The following is a 16,877-nucleotide window of genomic DNA, read 5'->3' on the forward strand; positions in this document are numbered from 1 at the left end:
AGAAGTCTAGAAGCCTCGGCGGGAAATAGTAAACAAAGCTGGGGCATAGAAGCAGAACCGAGTCGTATGTGTGGAGGGACAGTAACTGTGTGTGTATGTAAGCATTTAAACACTGCAGAGAGTAGAATTAACAGTAACAGTATTGTAGAAATTCATTTCACCGAAACAATAACGTGGCGCACACCTTTGATGCTGCGTTTTCTCCGTTTACCTCGTCCACACAGGCAAAAACGGAGTTTTCAAAAATATCCACCCTGGCAGGCGTTTTTAGAAATCTCAGTTTTCAGTGAACGCCGTTTACGTGTGGACGAAAGGTGCAAACGCATAGAAAAATCTGCGTTTTCAAAAATACCCGGGTACGTGTGGACGTAGCCTTAGAAACTTGTAAGAAACTACCAAAGATATTATACTTTTTAGTGACAGAGTCTGAATCATTAGAGCTAATATGTTTAGAAGAAGCTCAGTAGGCAAACACTGACCTGACCACGAGCACCATAAAGACAGCTAATGTCTGTTATTAGGGTGTTTCCTGATTGACTGTGAGAAAGTGCAGTCACTCAGATATCCTCCTATTTACTAATCAGCAGCATGAAAGCTATTACTGCCTATGCTGGTGCTAGATCAAATTAACATTTAGAGACATGCACTCAGACACTCACTGCTGATGTAATTAGTGGTCAAGAATCATCAAGCTCTGTGTGTGTGAGAGAGAGAGTGTGTGTGCATGTGTGCGAAACTGTACTCAGGTTTATGCTTGAACTGGATGATCTGGTGTAAAATTCATCTTATTCTGCAGCACCATTAACTCTTCTCGCCCCATGTGCTCGACTGCAGTTTATAAGCAGTGATGGTGTTATTGAACACAAGTAAATATGACCTCATCCAGGCTGCTGCTCAAGTGCTCTTCTTATTAGATTGTACGCTTGTCAGCTGAAGGGCTGTGACTCAGTGACATCTTCATAGATCAATGGGAAACTGACACCCACAAGCTAAATATCAGCAGCATTTGCTCTTATAATTGCATTACAACGGAAGCGCCTGATAGCACTTTCATCATCAGTGCCGTGTCAATATCAAGGACAGGTGATCTCTGCAATATTCTGACACTAAGTGTTGGAAAAGCTCATCATCAGACTGCAGCTCTTTATGGTACAGCTCATGTATTTTTGATTAATCTGAAGCTTTAATAATATTCAGAAAGTAGGCTGGTATTCAGCAGCAAATTGCCAAATTTCTGTCAGAAATGTGAATTATTCAGGTGCAGATTGTCAAGAAATATTTTATTCAAAGTATGTAATATTAGAGTTTTCACTGCTGAATTTAATCCTGACTATGTGGGCATATCTACAAAAGGATTAGGTGAGTCAGTGCTAGAAGCTGAAGAAGTTTTACTGTCATGTTCCCAACTGATGTATTCTTGTGTTTGATTGTAGCAGTTTTTGAGTAATCTGGCTGACTAACTGATAAAAAGTCATCACTTTTAGTTCAGTCTGGTACCAAATCACACCATCTCACGGATCAGGACACAGCAAAGACAAACCCAACAGTTCCCACTGTGAGTAAACACTTGGTGACAGTGGGGAGAAAAAACTCAGCTTTCACAGGAACACACCTCAGACAGGACCAGGAACCCACGCAGTCCATCTGCTGGGACCAGTTGGGGTGATAGGAGAGCTGGGAAACTGAGATCTCGACACAGTTTGAGCCACATTTGATATTGCAGATTATGGCAAATGAACATTTTCAGATAGGATCCAGTTTAAAGTAGCATCAGTGCTTTACTTTGGTGTAGCTCCATTAGAATTCAGTACAATAGTGTTACCTACTGAATATTTTATGGAAACCGTGTACTCCACCCCTTCTACTAAGCACATGTATGTGTAGAAGTTCCCAGCCTTCGTCTGCTGTAACAGGGACCAATCACGAGCTGCTTCGTTTTAAGGCGTGCCTGCTCTACCGTTTGTCATAAAGATATAGAAATGTTATCTGAAACATGGCAACTCATGTGGCTGGATGAAACTGTCAATCAGCTGTGGTGGTTGCATCCTCTGCCTTTGACTGATGCAGATTTTGTGGTTTCAGCAGAGATGCTCGACAAGCAATGAACAAATTCAAGCACTTCCGAAAAAAAACCCTTCAAGTGGCAAGAAAGATGCCGTGTCTGTGGCTTTCTGAGGTCTTTGTAGTAGGACGTAACTACACATATATTTACACACAGGCCCCTGTAGTACAAAACGGCGAATTAAAACACAACCAAGCACGACTCATTACTGGGACTTTATGGTCCTTTGTGGCCGGGACTACAGAGCAGGTTGATGCTACCGCCTGAATCAGCCCATTAAAGACAACCATGTACTGATGCTTAGTGGAAAAGATAAGGGCTCTTTCTTTGCCTGCTGGCAGATGGTAGCATCCTTTCACTCCATTTAACACTCCTTCATTTTATCTCTCCCTCACTGATTTCATCACTTTTACTCATTTCAGCAAAACAATGCTTTGGGGCTTTGGCAGTGAATCTAAAGGTTAGTGTTCTGAGTCACTTTGGAGTGTGTGATCTATGGTCTGAGCTTGTGTCTTTGAACATTTCTCTGAGCCAAAACACACCAAGGTTCCTGATGTTTTCTGTGTCTCGTTTTGTCAGTAGGTTGTTCAAAAATACCCAAACAGCAGAAAAATAAAAATAGAGACCTGTTTGTTTGTTTTGTTATCTGACTGACGAGGCAGAAGTTTGATGTCGTTAGCAGCAGATGGTGCTAAGGCATGCTTAATGGTTGGATGGATGTAAATTTGAGATAAGAAGGAGTTTCACACTGGTAGAAAGTGTTCGCTTCTTTTAACACTCCCTTGTTCTGTGGCTGTAATTAAATAGCGTTGTCCAAGTCGTGCATCATTGTTACCAGACTGAAAACTTTATGTCGATGATAAGCAAGTAAAATTGTGGTGCACTGTTGTAGTGTTGCACCAGTCACCAACTTTGTTTCACTGGTACGGGAGTAAAAATGAGATTGTTTATGAAAATTTCACTGGCCCAAGTACTCAGCCTACTCACAGTTTATTTACTCATTTATGTTTGCTATTTAGAATGAATATCATTCACTGATTTGTTGACTGTACTGTTGAAGCCTCGAGGCTGGCATGTTAGCAAACCACAATCAATTAGGGGAGAGGGAGGGAGTCATCGGCTAATCCCGGTGGTGGCTAGCTACTTTGGGTACCAGTGCACATGTAATGTAATGCTATTTGGGGAATTAAAAACAAATCTTCACCTTTAACTTGAACCTAAACATAAACTCATGCTGTAAAGTTGGGGATTTACCCATATGTGGAACTTTCTGTTTTTGCACTTGCTCTTTGTTTGCATTTCTTTAGGTGCAGACGCTGACAGCTTGCCAAGCACTAATCTAACCTAATAACCAATCACCTGCATACTGGCTTTGTAATCATGGTGATGCTGATTTGAGCACTTGTCTCATTTTTGTCGCAGACTACAATCGTATCCCCAACTTTAATCAAAGAGTCTGTTTTTTTAATAACTGTCATAGGCAGACCATTTTAAAGGAATGACAAACAATCCAATTTGTGGTTCAGGATCTTGGACTTTTGGATCCTGTATTTGTTGCTTTTTTAACTGTCTCTGGTTTTAGTGCTTAATGCGTTAGTCACCAACCCAATACCTCATATTGCTTAATTCTTATATTTAACAGAGATGTGCATAACTTCCAGAAGATGAGTTTGCAGTTATTAAGTTATACACTCACCTCAGTCAATCTAATTGAAAAAAGGGAGTGAATTTGTTCATCTTTTCCATGATTGTGACTGTGATGTGATAGTCTCATTCAGTTGTCGCAGTGATGGAAACATTTTCAGTACGTGTGTGTTGTTCTTCCTGTCACCACTCGTGGGGGTTACACGTGTAATGTTTTGTCCCCAATCAGTCAGTCTTCAGTCTTGATGCTCGTTAGCATCGCCTGCTCCATATTAACAGCGTATTAAAGCGGTGTTGTGTCCTGAGCTGCTTTACTTTGTTTTTCCCAGTGAATCTGTGAAGCTAACGATGAACCCCAGTGTACTGCTGTCACTTTGATATATTGCCTCGTGCTTTGCTGCACAATGAATATTAGACAAAGCAGGCAGACTCCACTCCATTCAGCTGATAGATAACACAGAAGCAATTCAATTCTTACATTCTTTCATATTTCTTATCTTGATAGAGAGTTGTGCTTGCCTTGGGTGTGATGGCAGTGAGTGTTTCATCATTAGAAAAAAAGCAGAGTGTTTATTGGTGTGCTGATGATGGATTGTTGTTCAGGCAGTAGGGTCACTCCTCAGGTGATGGATTATGTTAATGGCTGATTTAACTATGATCACACGGCATATTTCTCCTGCGGTTCGGGACTAATAATGCATCATGATTAAGCAGAGTGTCTCATACACCTGCAGGGCTTTTTTCTTTTCAGAGAAAAAAATGACACTGATGAACTAAAACATTATCGCCAAGGCAACGTTTACATTTTGGTTATTCATGCAAGAAAACAGCTGGACTCTCTGAAAGTGCCCTATTTTATCAGACGAGTCCATTAGGTCACTGCTTCTTCCAGCCCTTACACAGACTTCAGAGGTCTTTGTTTCACATGTGAATGGACAAAATGTTCAGAATGCTCTTTTCTGATCTGTATCGTCAGCTCGTTCTGCCGTAGAAGCACACAGGTAACACCGTCTTATCGAGGGAATGTTTCTTGGATACACAGCCAGACTTTTTGAATGTCAAAGTGGCCGTTAAGTTGTCCTGGTAGAGTACAGATCATAGGACACAGCATCCAAAAAATTAAAAAATATAAAAAGCCAAAAGTACAGTGCTCTACACTTACCAGCTTTGGGAGAAAGGCCAAGATCCAGAATGCACCGCAGTGGGAAATTTCCAGTCCCTGAGTTTAAAATGATGTTGCTTTGCTGCGACAGGGTGAAGCTGGAGAGTAATGGGAGTGATTTTACAGACAGCGTCATTGTTTTCGATGTTTTCTGTGTGCGTGTACTAAAGCATCAGAATCATTTTATTATGATTCTGAAAAGTTGTCCAATTTTCTTCAGGCCCCTTAAAATAGGCGCTTGTTGGTGTTGGTGCAATATTAACAGAATGGAAAGTCTTCAGTCATTGTTTGGTTTCAAATTCACTGCAGTGCTGCACAGAGCCAAAATTACAGAAATGACATCATCGTCCAAGTACTTAACTATAAGAACTCTCACAGGTTAGTCCTAAGAGTAGTATTAGCAGGTGTATTAGTATTAGTTAGTTAACACAGTGCTCATAGTACTGAAAACCGAGTATCTATCATCTATATCAGACCTTAACTCTGATGTATGCATATTGTACAAGCTGGCGACCCTCACTCATGATGGAGTGCTGCACAAAGTCAAGAAAGCAGGAGCTGTGAATGGTTTCAGAGGCAGATCAATGTTAGAGAGAAAGCAGGACCAATACTCTAAGCGATGGGCGTGACGTTAATCGGCACACTCTTACTAATTTGGTTCTACATTTCTTATTGTGTGTCGTTTTGTTTGCCTTTGCCGCTTTGCCGTGTCCGTGCTCTCACACCTTCAGCTGCTCGCTTCCTCTCAAATCATTCACCTAGATGGATGTGTGCACTATACTCGGGTAAACTTGACGGGCCATCTATCAGCGAGCCAAACGTTCACCGTGCTGACCACACGTAAAGGTGACTAAAATCCTTCTCTGCATGTGGTCACTTATTAGGAGGATCTACGTAGTTTAACAGGAAAACTGTTCTGTCTTGAGTATTATTGTTATTATTACTGTCAGAACTGTCAGAGCAACCTCCTATAACGGCCCTCAGCACTTCACTCTCCCTTAGATATTAGAATGCAAATGGACCCGAGGTATTTCCATTCAAAGCCAAGCAAGAAAAGAGAGGAGAAAAAAAATCTCCTTTTAGGAGTGTTTGATGTGTGAATTGATGTGAGAATAAAAGAGAGATTTCTCTTTCTTTTTTGTTACCGTGCAGTTGTGCTCCTAACAGGGAGAGGGCTTTTCACAAGTGCGTTTGATATACATGAGTAAACACATTTCCCATGCTAATTTTCTGCACTGCGGTTCATCTCTCACCCACCGAGTCCAGGAATAGTAAACTGTTGACCCGGTGACTCCAGATGCCAGACAGGGCCCCGTCCCTGATTGGACTGCACGGTGCTTCAATCAGCTTAATTGGCCAAAACTACGGTATCAGTGAGAGGGGAGAAATGACAGAGGAATGCTGAAATTGGAAGAAAATGAAGAGCTGCGTCGCGCACACCTCATTATGTCTTGATTGACACGTCTGCAGAGGGGGAGGGGGGCGGTGATCTGAGCATCTCAGCGGCGAAAACAAAACAAGCTCAGTAGAGCTTTGATTCTGGGTCCTTTTAGGATTTTGCTTATTAGCTTTTTTTTAAAGTTGACAGCAGCAGATACACTTTATGCAGTAAGTATATATTTAAACCTAAAATAGTTTTGTGTGTGCAACAGGGATTTATGAGGGCTGTTGTCAGTCTGAGGTGCTGTGTGTCTCTAAATACATGCATTTAAATGTGTCAGCAATTCATGCATTTTCATGAGTGGTTTCAAAGAAGCGCAAATATTGTTTTTAATTTGTAGAACCTCGGTTATAATCAGGTTCTACTTTGCACTTTGATTGTGTTATGTGAACTGTGTGTATAAATGAATTCCTTGAGCATGGCTAATCCTTTGAGGTACATGTCACCATCACAATCAGAATATTTGACTTCCAAGTCTATGAAAAATTGTCATTCTTACTGACACACATGTGAAAAATTATTCACATTTTTCCCAAAGAAATTCTCGATTTTTGGGGCTTTCTGCAAAATGTTGCAGGTGCCACTAGCCAGGCATAGGGTTGGTGCTAACGCCTGCGATGACTCAGATCTCTGCTGGATGGTTTTCTCCTTCTGATCAGTGTTTCATGGGGCCCAGAACGGCTTCAACAAACTGGCTTCATGCTGCATTATTTGCACAGATCATTTTTTCTTCTTGAGAAAAATTGTCCTTGTTAAATGTATAAAAAAAGAGAAACAGACGAGCCTAAGTTTATGCAGAAATCTCATGGTATTGGTTGCTTTTCTTCTCCTTGTGATGGCCTTGGCAGCAAGAACTGCAGTCAAGCATTTGTGATAATTGGCAATGAGTCTGTCGCATCACCGTGGGGGAATTTTAGTCCACTCTTCTTTGCAGAATTCTTTTAATTCATTTAGGTTTTCTTGAGCCCAAATCAGAGGTGGATTTGCTGGTGTGTTTCTGGTCATTGTCCTGCTGCCTAACCAAGATGACCCTGAACTTTAGGGAACAAACTGATGGCCGGAGATTCCCTTCAGGATTTTGTGGTAGAGAGCAGGATTCATGGTTCTTATAATTATGGCAAGTTGTCCATTGTACTATCTCACAACCACTAACATGTTTGACTGTTAGTGCCATGTTCTTTTGGGTGGCTGTAGTTCAGCAGGTAGAGCAGGTCATACTGTTTGGAAGGCTGGGGGTTTGATCCCAAATATTCCAGCCCCAAGTTACTCTTCAGTGCATCCATTGGAGTATAAATGTGTGTGAATGTTAGCTGGTAAGCACTGGGATCATCAAGATGCTTTTGTCAAATGTGAGATGAGCATTGTGAACTGATTCTGGTGAATGGACTGGTTCTTTTCTACTCTCCTGGAGTACTCAAAGTGCTCTATACATCCACCCATACACACCCATTCACACAAGCACCTGTGATCCATACTTTCAGTGCTTTCGAACTGTTATTCATTCATTGTGCATTCATACTACGATGGATGCATCGGAGAGCAAGTCGGGGTTAGTATCTTACCCAAGGATATGGTATGCAAACTTGGGGAACCAGGGATCGAACCACCAATCAGCAGCTGACCTGCTCTACCTCCTGAGCTACAGCCACCCCACTCTTCCATAAATGTCATTTGTGCCCAATCTCTTACTGCTGAATCATGAACTTGGACCTTAACTGAGGTGAGTCACGTCTGCAGTTAAGGTCAAAGATGTTGTTCTGAGTTCTTTTGTGACCTCCTGGATGAGCCGTCGATGCTCCTTGGTGTAATGTTGGTAGGCCGGTCACCTGTGAGAAGGTTCACCGCTGTTCCAGGGTTCTAGATTTGTAGATAATGGTTCTCACTTGGTTCAGTGGAGTCCCAAAGCTTCGGAAATGCTTTTGCAACCTTCATAACCAGTGACATTGTTCATCATCTGGCATGATATGTTGCATTTCGACACATTTTAGTTTACCCTACTTTGTCACACAGGTTATATTTAAGGGATTTATTGATTCAACAGGCCTGGGTGTGGCTAGTGAAGTTACACTCAGCTTTCAAATAAATGGGGTTTAATCACAATAAATTCATGATTGAACAAAGGGTGGAGGGTTGGATAGGGTTTTTTATGCTTTAATAAATGAAACATCACCTTAAACTGTTATCTTTGTCTAATATTAAAATGTGTTGATGATCTGGAACATTGAAGTTTGACAAATATGCAAAAAACTAAGAAATCAAAGCAAGGATGCTGAATGATGTCCCTTGTTGGTGAATGCAGACTGATTTTTGTGTAATAGTGCCCTCTTATTCTGTGGTGTCAGCAGTCCTCTGGCCCACCCTTTACAGGAAATAAAAAAGGAGGCAGCAGCTCCAACCAGTTCTGCATGTTTGCTGCGATTTCATGCACATCTCACACTCCTCCACACTTTCCTTCTGTCGCTTCTTCTCCTTTCTCTGAAGAACTCCCATAATAGCGAATAGACTACCAGCAAAATCAAGCCAGATTGATCAAACATACAAGCTACAATTCATGTGTTGGAAAGGTCGTATTAAAGGTGTAAATACTTCAATATGCTCGCTCTGAGCAGTCAGTGCAGCAGTCCTCAGTAATTCAAGTGGAAGGAAGCACGACTGTGTTCTTGACTGATGGCTCCACATTGATCTCTGGGGTGTCTGTGTGTGCCTTTACTGTTTTTTAGATGACATGTAAGCTTCATGCCTGTTTTCACTTGCACTGGAGGGGAGTCCCAGCACCTCAGTGATGAATAGGTTTTTCCACACCTCTGTGCACTCCACGCCTGCTCAGTGTCATTGCTACAGCAGAAAGATGGAGATTTAGGCAGAGACAAATATCAGGATAATCGTTAAAGCATGATGGAGAAAAAGAGCCCGTCTTGGTCCAGTGTAACGGTTGTAAAGAGTTATGTCAGAGTCTCTTCCCTCTGTTCACCTGTTTGTTGGTTGTTTTCCAGCTCTTCCTGTTCCAGTTGCTGAGAGGTCTGTCCTACATCCACCAGAGGTACATTCTTCACCGTGACCTGAAACCCCAAAACCTCCTCATTAGCGACACTGGAGAGCTGAAACTCGCCGACTTTGGTGAGCAAATTCAGTTTTTTTGTCAGAGATAAGAGTACGTGTGAAACTTCGAGATGAGGCAGATTCTCGTGTGGTGGTGAAACAGTTAGTCCAGCATTTATCTGCAGTCATTACTCGTGTTATATGCACACTGCCTGTTTGAGTTGTTCTTCATTATCTTCAGTCTGCTTTAAAGGAGCTCTTTAAATGTCTTTAAATGTCTTAACATTAACTGTTAAACACACCAGAATAAAATAAATAAATTCAGGTTGGAGATTCACTGCTGCTGCTGTGCTCTCCCGAGCTAAACATAGAGGCTGCTCGTCAAAGCTGATGCACAAAAGGAAACTTGCTGTGAGTGGAGCTGATGTTGCGTTTTTCTTCCTACATGAGTTAAATTGTAGTTATAATTTGAATTTGGTGTCACATGATCACGATGAACAGGCAGGTGCTTCTGCTGAGCTCCTTCCACTGTGTCACACCCACATTTTAGCATTCTTTGACGTTAGCATCCTGTATAATCATCCTTCAGTGATGCTGAGCGTGCATTTTGTTCTCCCAGCAGCTTCCCAATATTTCAGCATCCTGCTGCCTTTTCCTTAAAAGTCCTGAGGAGACAATGGTTAGATTTTTAGCTTCCCCGGCAGTTTACGACTCCAGTATCGTGCATTAGAACAGCGGTTCTCAAAGTGTGTGGCGAGTTCTGACAGGTGGGCCTCAAGTTACCTGGCAAAACGTCATCAGAACTAATGTTTAACATCAGAATCACTTTTACAGCAGAACATAAAATTCACAGCAGTTACGTTAATGATAAGAGCATCTGCTGCATCTGCTGCAAAGCTGCAGCCGTGTGTGTAAGTCGACGGCCGCAATAAAGAAGTGTACTGGAAAGTGCAAACATGTGGTCGGGTCTGTCGTGCATCGTTTACAGTGGTGCCGAAACCCAGGATTGGGGCATGAGAGACCCAACCTGAGTTCTTTATTGCAGCTGTCGACTTAAACACGCGGCTGCAGCTTTTCGGTTACAGGCTACACACATCAACAACAACAACAACAGGACCCAGTTCACTCTGTTTGAAGCTGGCGAGGCGTGATTGTGGATGCCGCTCAGCATTTAAACACTGAGATTTATTAACAAGTCTCGGACTCTGTGGCCTATTAAAGCTGACACTCGACTCCGCACAAACACAGGAGAAAGCCTCACATATCCTCAAAAAGTCTAAACATGTCACAACTGAAGTCATGATCACAACCAGGAGTCAAAGTGGGATTTGGCAGGTGAGTGGACCCTAAGATCTCGTGGAGCACTGCCGCTGGGGAAAATGATCTCGTTATAAATAACTGCCAAATTAATTTGTGCTGCGTGCTCCTCTGCATTTGTTTTCTGTGTGGCCGAGCTGTGATCAGCTCTGAGATTTGCAGCTCTTTGCGGATTTGTCCAACTGCATTGTGCAATATATAGGCAGATATCACATGAGCTGTCCTGGCTGCTCTCCCACCTCGTTCCCAGGATAAACCTTGGGTAATGGTGGAGTTTGGCAAGTGTGACTAAAGAGCATCATCAGCTCAAATGCAAAACGATGACTGCTACGTTCAGCCTAACCTAACAGTAAACATGGAAACCACAATCTCCACTGCAGCAGTCAAACACACAGTCCACAGTGTAATCGTTACCATGCAACTGCAACTTTGTTGACAACTGTGTGCATGAGTGCACGACAGAGAGGAGGATGTGTGACGTGTGCGTGGAGGGCTGCAGGGTGGCGTTGCCCTGGGATTTGTTGAGTGAGCGTCATCAACTGCAAACAGCCAGGCTCCTGCATATGAAATGTGTGCTTTATGGTATAACATATTAAACTGTGTATCAGATTTAATTACACAGTAACTGGAGGAGCCTTTCCAAGTCATCATCATCTTCCAGTAATTTAAATCTGTATATTTAGCATGTGGCTAAAACAGACCCAAACCTAACCTTACCTAGGTCACTGGTGACCTGCCTGAAGTTAAGAGATTAAAAACATCAGGAACAAATTATTAAATGAAGTGTGCACAACTACACAGTGTGCAGGAGGAGAGTGCAGACAGTCAAGCTGTCAGGTTACAGGCATGAAAGGATGAACTCAACAGGCAGCTGTAGCAAAAACAAAATCCAAAATCAGAAAACTAGAAACTAAGGACGAGGAACAAAGACAGCAGGAAACTATACTGGGAAGCTAGAAGCGAGGATGACGAGGAACAGGGAGGAAGCACACAGCACATGGGAGTGGCACGACACGACAAAGGGCAAAGTAAAACACAGGGCTTAACTATACAAGGGACTAATGAGGGAATGGGAAACACTGCTGGGACTAATAAGACATACGGAGACAAGAGAGAGCAAAACTAGATACACTGACATAGGACGAGACTTTCAAAGTAAAACAGGAAACATGAGACAATCGCAAAGACGCAGACTGGACCCTGAGACAGAGACGCCACTGACTGGGAAGACAGAGGGAACATGAGAAAGGCAAAGAGACCAAAATCCTAGGACTCAAAATATAACACAAGCAGAACCAAAACCTATAATCAAACAATATGACTAAACACACACGAAACACTGGGTCACAGACACAGTGCTGTGACAGAAGCTTCAAAATCCACTATAGATCAAGTTAAATACACTCATTTATTTCAAGTAAGAACATTCTTTGCATTTGCAGTGCTCAGTGTCCATCTCTGTAACCTGTTTTTGTTGCTGTTACTTATGTATGTTAGCCAAACTGTGTGTGTGTGTGTGTGTGTGTGTGTGTGTGTGTGTGTCTCAATTTGTGTGTGTTATTGAAGTGGCACCATATGGCTTGGATCCATGTTCAGTAAACATTGCCTACATGGTCTGCTGGGCATCCTGGGGGGCAGACAGATTGACAGTCCAGTCCTTCTGTACACCATCCATCCATCCATCCATCCATCCATCAGTCTCTGGTCCAGTTTCCCCCATCCACCCACCCATCCTCCAACTCCTTCTAACCTTGTCTCCTCCACTCATCCATCCCTTCCTCCCTCCCTTTCCTCTGTCCCTCTGCCCAGACAGATGGGGGGAGGGGGAGGGTGGCAGCTTCATCAATAATTCAGCCTATGTATTAGAGCTAAAACATTACTGTGAAGGAAATGAGAAGGGGAAAATAATGGACAAAATACCAAATGAGCAAGAATGAAAATCCCTGGCCTATTAGTCTGTCACTGCAGCTCGAGCTCATCAACAAACATGCACAAAACACAGAATCAGCCGATGCCTGAGGGATGCCAGATGAGGAAGGTGAAGGCTGTTCAAGTCTAAGTGTGTGTGTGTGTGTGTGTGTGTGTGTGTGTGCTGTGTGTGTGTGTGTGATGTGTGTGTGTGTGTACCTGCGTGATGTGTTGTGCACGACCATAAGGTTGTAGAGAGAAGAGAGAGAGAGAGACTTTGTGTGGCCGCCTGGGCTCCCTGTGGTCCCCTGCCTTGGCAGCAGGAATACTAACGGTCGACAGCTGAGGCCTGCGGAGCCGGTTGGGGTAAACGAGACAGACTGGGCCACAGAGTGTCAACAAAGGAGGTGCTGAGAGACACAATAAGAGGTGGCAGAGCACTCAGTAGAGATGAGACAGAGTGGTGATAGGATCCAGGCTGTAATGAGAAATTGTGTTAAGATGTGGGTTAACGTCAGAATAAATCAAACTCTGAGATCTTACTCCCTGATTTTGTTCTTTCTTTCTGATTTGTCCCTCAGCAGTGTTAGAATGATCCATCAGTGGGTCTGGATGTATTGCTTAAAATGTATTTGCAATGCATTTCACTTTTTCAATGGGAAAAAACCACAGTGATGATGTAGAGGTCTCAAAAACCACGTACACTTGCCGTTACACGGTTAAGACGAACATAGAACTTTTGTTGTTTGGTTCTGATCACGTTTGTGATCATTTAAAACTACAAATATAAAACTGTGGACATTATGAAATCTCGCAGGTATAAGCCATCATGGAGACTAAACCCAACCTGGATTTAAAGAAGGGCAAACCTGGCTCTTTCACGTGTCCGTGAACTCTGACCGTGCAGGGTTGGCATCATCATCAGTGATGACTTAGAGCTCAGGGGTTGAATTCAAAAATGCCTTTTCTGTGTAATAAGGATTTATTCAATTTGTGGCATTTCAGTCGCACCGTTATCAGAAAATACAGTACAGTGCAGTATTGTAGATGCACTGGCCGTATGTTGTGCAGGATGCTTTAGCGTGCTGAGCAGAACCAGGAAATATGATTTCTCATCAGCTACAGTGGCCAGAGCTTCACATCCCTGCTGCCGGTTGTCAGGCTGATCCAGATGCTCCCCTCTGCTCCGCTGTGGGTTTACTCACTTTTTAATGAGCTACACAAACAACCACCTCATAAATGAGGCTTTGAGGAGTCCACATGTTTCATATCAGGGACACAGCTAATTGAGGCCAATGAAGCAGTGTGAGGGGGTGATTTATGTTGTTTGTGAAGCTGTAAAGACCATAATCTGCTTTCCAATGTGAACATACACACATATCCTGTACCTATAAGCAGTTACTCCTATAAACCTATAAACTGAGTGGACGTGCCAGTTCTACAAACACTTTCCCTGCTGGTTAATTTAGAAATGCAACTTCAGTGGAAGTGGATTAGTTAGTTAATCTTGATAGAATATCCCAGTTAAACAGAGAATTAGAAAGAATAGGATAATTAAAAAGCCATGCTTTGTTGGCCTTTTAAAAAAACAAACATTTTGTGATTTAAAAATTAAGGTGCTGTTCCTACATTTCCAAGTACTTATGCCTTTTCATTCAGACGATATTCTGGGATTGTTTTTTTCATTTCTTTAAAGTATGTGTTACACAAGGAACATAATAGGATGGGCTCTTTGGCATAAACTTTAAAAGATGTTGAGTATAGGTTCACAGCTGATGCTAGCAGATTTGTTTAGCATGTTCTATGTATAAACATGTACAGCTCAAGCCATGTACAGTTGTTATGAAGGGGGAAATTAGCAATAGAAAGCCACACTATAAAATAAACACTACCGGTCCAAGATTTTTCCTGTTTTTTGTTGAAAATGATGCAGTTTAATGTCTCATTTCAGAGAGTTTACTGTCTCTGAAATGAAAGCATAGAACACAAAACCAAATGGAGTTAAAAATAAAAACATGGAATCAATTTACAGACTGAAATGTATTCTAAATGTTTGACTCAACAAAGGACACGCCTTTGGCAGATATAACAGCTGAGATTAGAAATCAAATATTCTTCAGAAAGCTCTTCCCATATCTGTTGCTGAAGTTCCCACAAATGTGTGGCACTCGTAAATTGCTTTGCTGGACCTGTGGACCAGTTCATCTCTTGACTGAACCTCTTCTGTTCAGTTCATCCCAAACCAGCTCGATGGGGTCTGGAGAATGTGCTGGACACTCCATGTTTTCAAGCTCATCATCTCGTTCTTTTTTCCTGAGGTAGTTCTGGCAGAGCTTGGGCTTATGTTTTGGATCATTATCCTGCTGTAGGATGAAGCTCTGACCAACCAGGTGCAGAACCTGTGCTGCAGAATGCCGTGGTAGCTGTTTTGGTTCAGGGAGCCTCTCAGTCACCGACCCTGGATCCGGCAAAGCAGCCCCAGACCATCACACATATTTGATGCCACACACTGTGGAACCATCCTTTCGCCTACTCGACGGCGTACAAAGATGCGTTATTTTGATTATCATTCATCAGTCCATAACACCTTCTTCGAGTCTTCAGTAGTTTAATGGCGGTGTTTCATGGCCCAGCCAAGCCTCTTTGTCTTATTCTGATGTCAGTGGCTTTCTTGCTGCAACTCATCCTGTCAAACCTGCAGCTTGAAGTCTTCTTTTCACAGTTGAAACTGAGACTTACTGTGACCACTATTAAGCTGTGTCTGAAACTGTTGTCCTATCACACAAACTGTTAACTCTCAGAAACTTGTCCTCTGATTCAGTCGCGGCTTTGGGTCTGCAGACCTCTTTCTGTCAGAGTTTGTCCCAGTTCCCGAGGGCCTTTTGATGGTGAAGCAAACTGTACTGACTGACACCTTGACTTTATCCAGAAAAAAGTTGGAACACCTGTAGGAATTAGTAGCACCAGCTTTCAAGGCTCGATCAACCTCCACTGCTGCAGAACTGCTTTAAATGGTTATCCCATTTTGTGTTTCCTGAAAAAGGCCTTTTTGTATGATTCTGAAATATACATTATTTTTCAGTTTTGGATAACCTACCTGGCAGTTCACCACTTACCTTTACACCATGACAAGCTCTTCATTGGACTTGAACAACTTGAATTGCAATAAATAACTGGAAAAATTGGGGTTTTCTTTTGAGGATTACTGTATATAAAAATATATATTTTTCATGGTTAAAAGCGAACACTTTAACATTGGAGTTTATGGAGATTCATTTTAGTTTTTCAGCCTCAAGTGGTGATTAGAGAAATTGCAGTTTTTGGCAAATTTTAACCGATGCAGTTCATTCAGATAAATTGGAACGGTGCCACACTGTGTTTGTATATTGGAATTTTTTATATACACTACGCCCACATTGAGTTTGAAGCTTCAGAGCTCTGAAGTTATAGTAGCAATATATCAATGGGGTCACGTGCTGGCTCACACACAGAACAGCTTCAGACTTGAGAAAACCTTCTGAGGACGGACCTCTAATTATAGGAACAAGTGAAACAGTCGATGAGCGTTGCTCACAGCCCACCTGCTTCACAGCCTCGTGTCCACAGTTGGCCAGAACCCGCTGAGAGACTTTTTCATGTTTGTGCTCAAACACTGAAGCACTGCCATATGCTGCAGGCATCCATGGACACGCTGGACCACTGGTAGCAGGTAGAGATTTATTTACACGTGAAATGATCACCCTCACAGATTTTTTTCCATGGGAGTTTGGCTGAGTGTGCATTTGGAGTTTTGAACCTGGTTGTGGGGTTGTTGCATGTCCCTGGCTCTTTGAAGACATGGGAACACTGCAGCAGTAGCAGCGTTTGAAAGTGGCCATGTCTGTCTGTCCGTGGATTGTTTTTTGTGATTGATTTTCATCCAGACTGAAAAATATCAGCAACATTTGCACAGATCAGGTTTTAAAGAAATATTTTTCTTAGGCAGTTTTTCCTGAATACTATGCTGACGGTCTGACTTACATAAAGTGTCACAGAGAAGTAAACAATTACAGTTTGAGTGGAATGTTGGTTCACTAATGGCTACTACTGTAGTTAGTTCAGCAAGAGTAGGGATGGGTATTGATAAGATTTTCATGATTCCGATTCCATTTTCGATTCTGTTTAACGATTCGATTCTTTATCGATTCTCTTTAAAAAAGGAGAACACTAAGGTCGATTAGCTCAGAACTTTGTTTTATATCTTCTCTTTGAACAAGATAGAAATTTAGGAGTAACATGGCCTTACAAACCCAACAGTGAGATCT

The 16,877-nt window shown here is 42.3% G+C and overlaps 1 protein-coding gene across 3 annotated transcripts in view; it reads left to right on the forward strand.

Annotated features, from left to right (window-relative positions):
* The window catches only part of cdk14 (cyclin-dependent kinase 14), a 222,749-nt gene that overhangs the window by 98,443 nt on the left and 107,429 nt on the right, over window positions 1–16,877 (forward strand). For all 3 annotated transcript variants that reach the window (XM_014329315.2, XM_005947602.2, XM_042214258.1), the window contains one exon: window positions 9,303–9,426. In XM_014329315.2, the coding sequence (XP_014184801.1) occupies window positions 9,303–9,426 (124 nt within the window). The remainder of the gene's footprint in view (window positions 1–9,302; window positions 9,427–16,877) is intronic.

The sequence above is a fragment of the Haplochromis burtoni genome, unplaced genomic scaffold (genome assembly GCF_018398535.1).
Source record: "Haplochromis burtoni strain Fernald_Lab_line unplaced genomic scaffold, NCSU_Asbu1 Contig_539, whole genome shotgun sequence".
Classification (NCBI taxonomy): Eukaryota; Metazoa; Chordata; class Actinopteri; order Cichliformes; family Cichlidae; genus Haplochromis; species Haplochromis burtoni.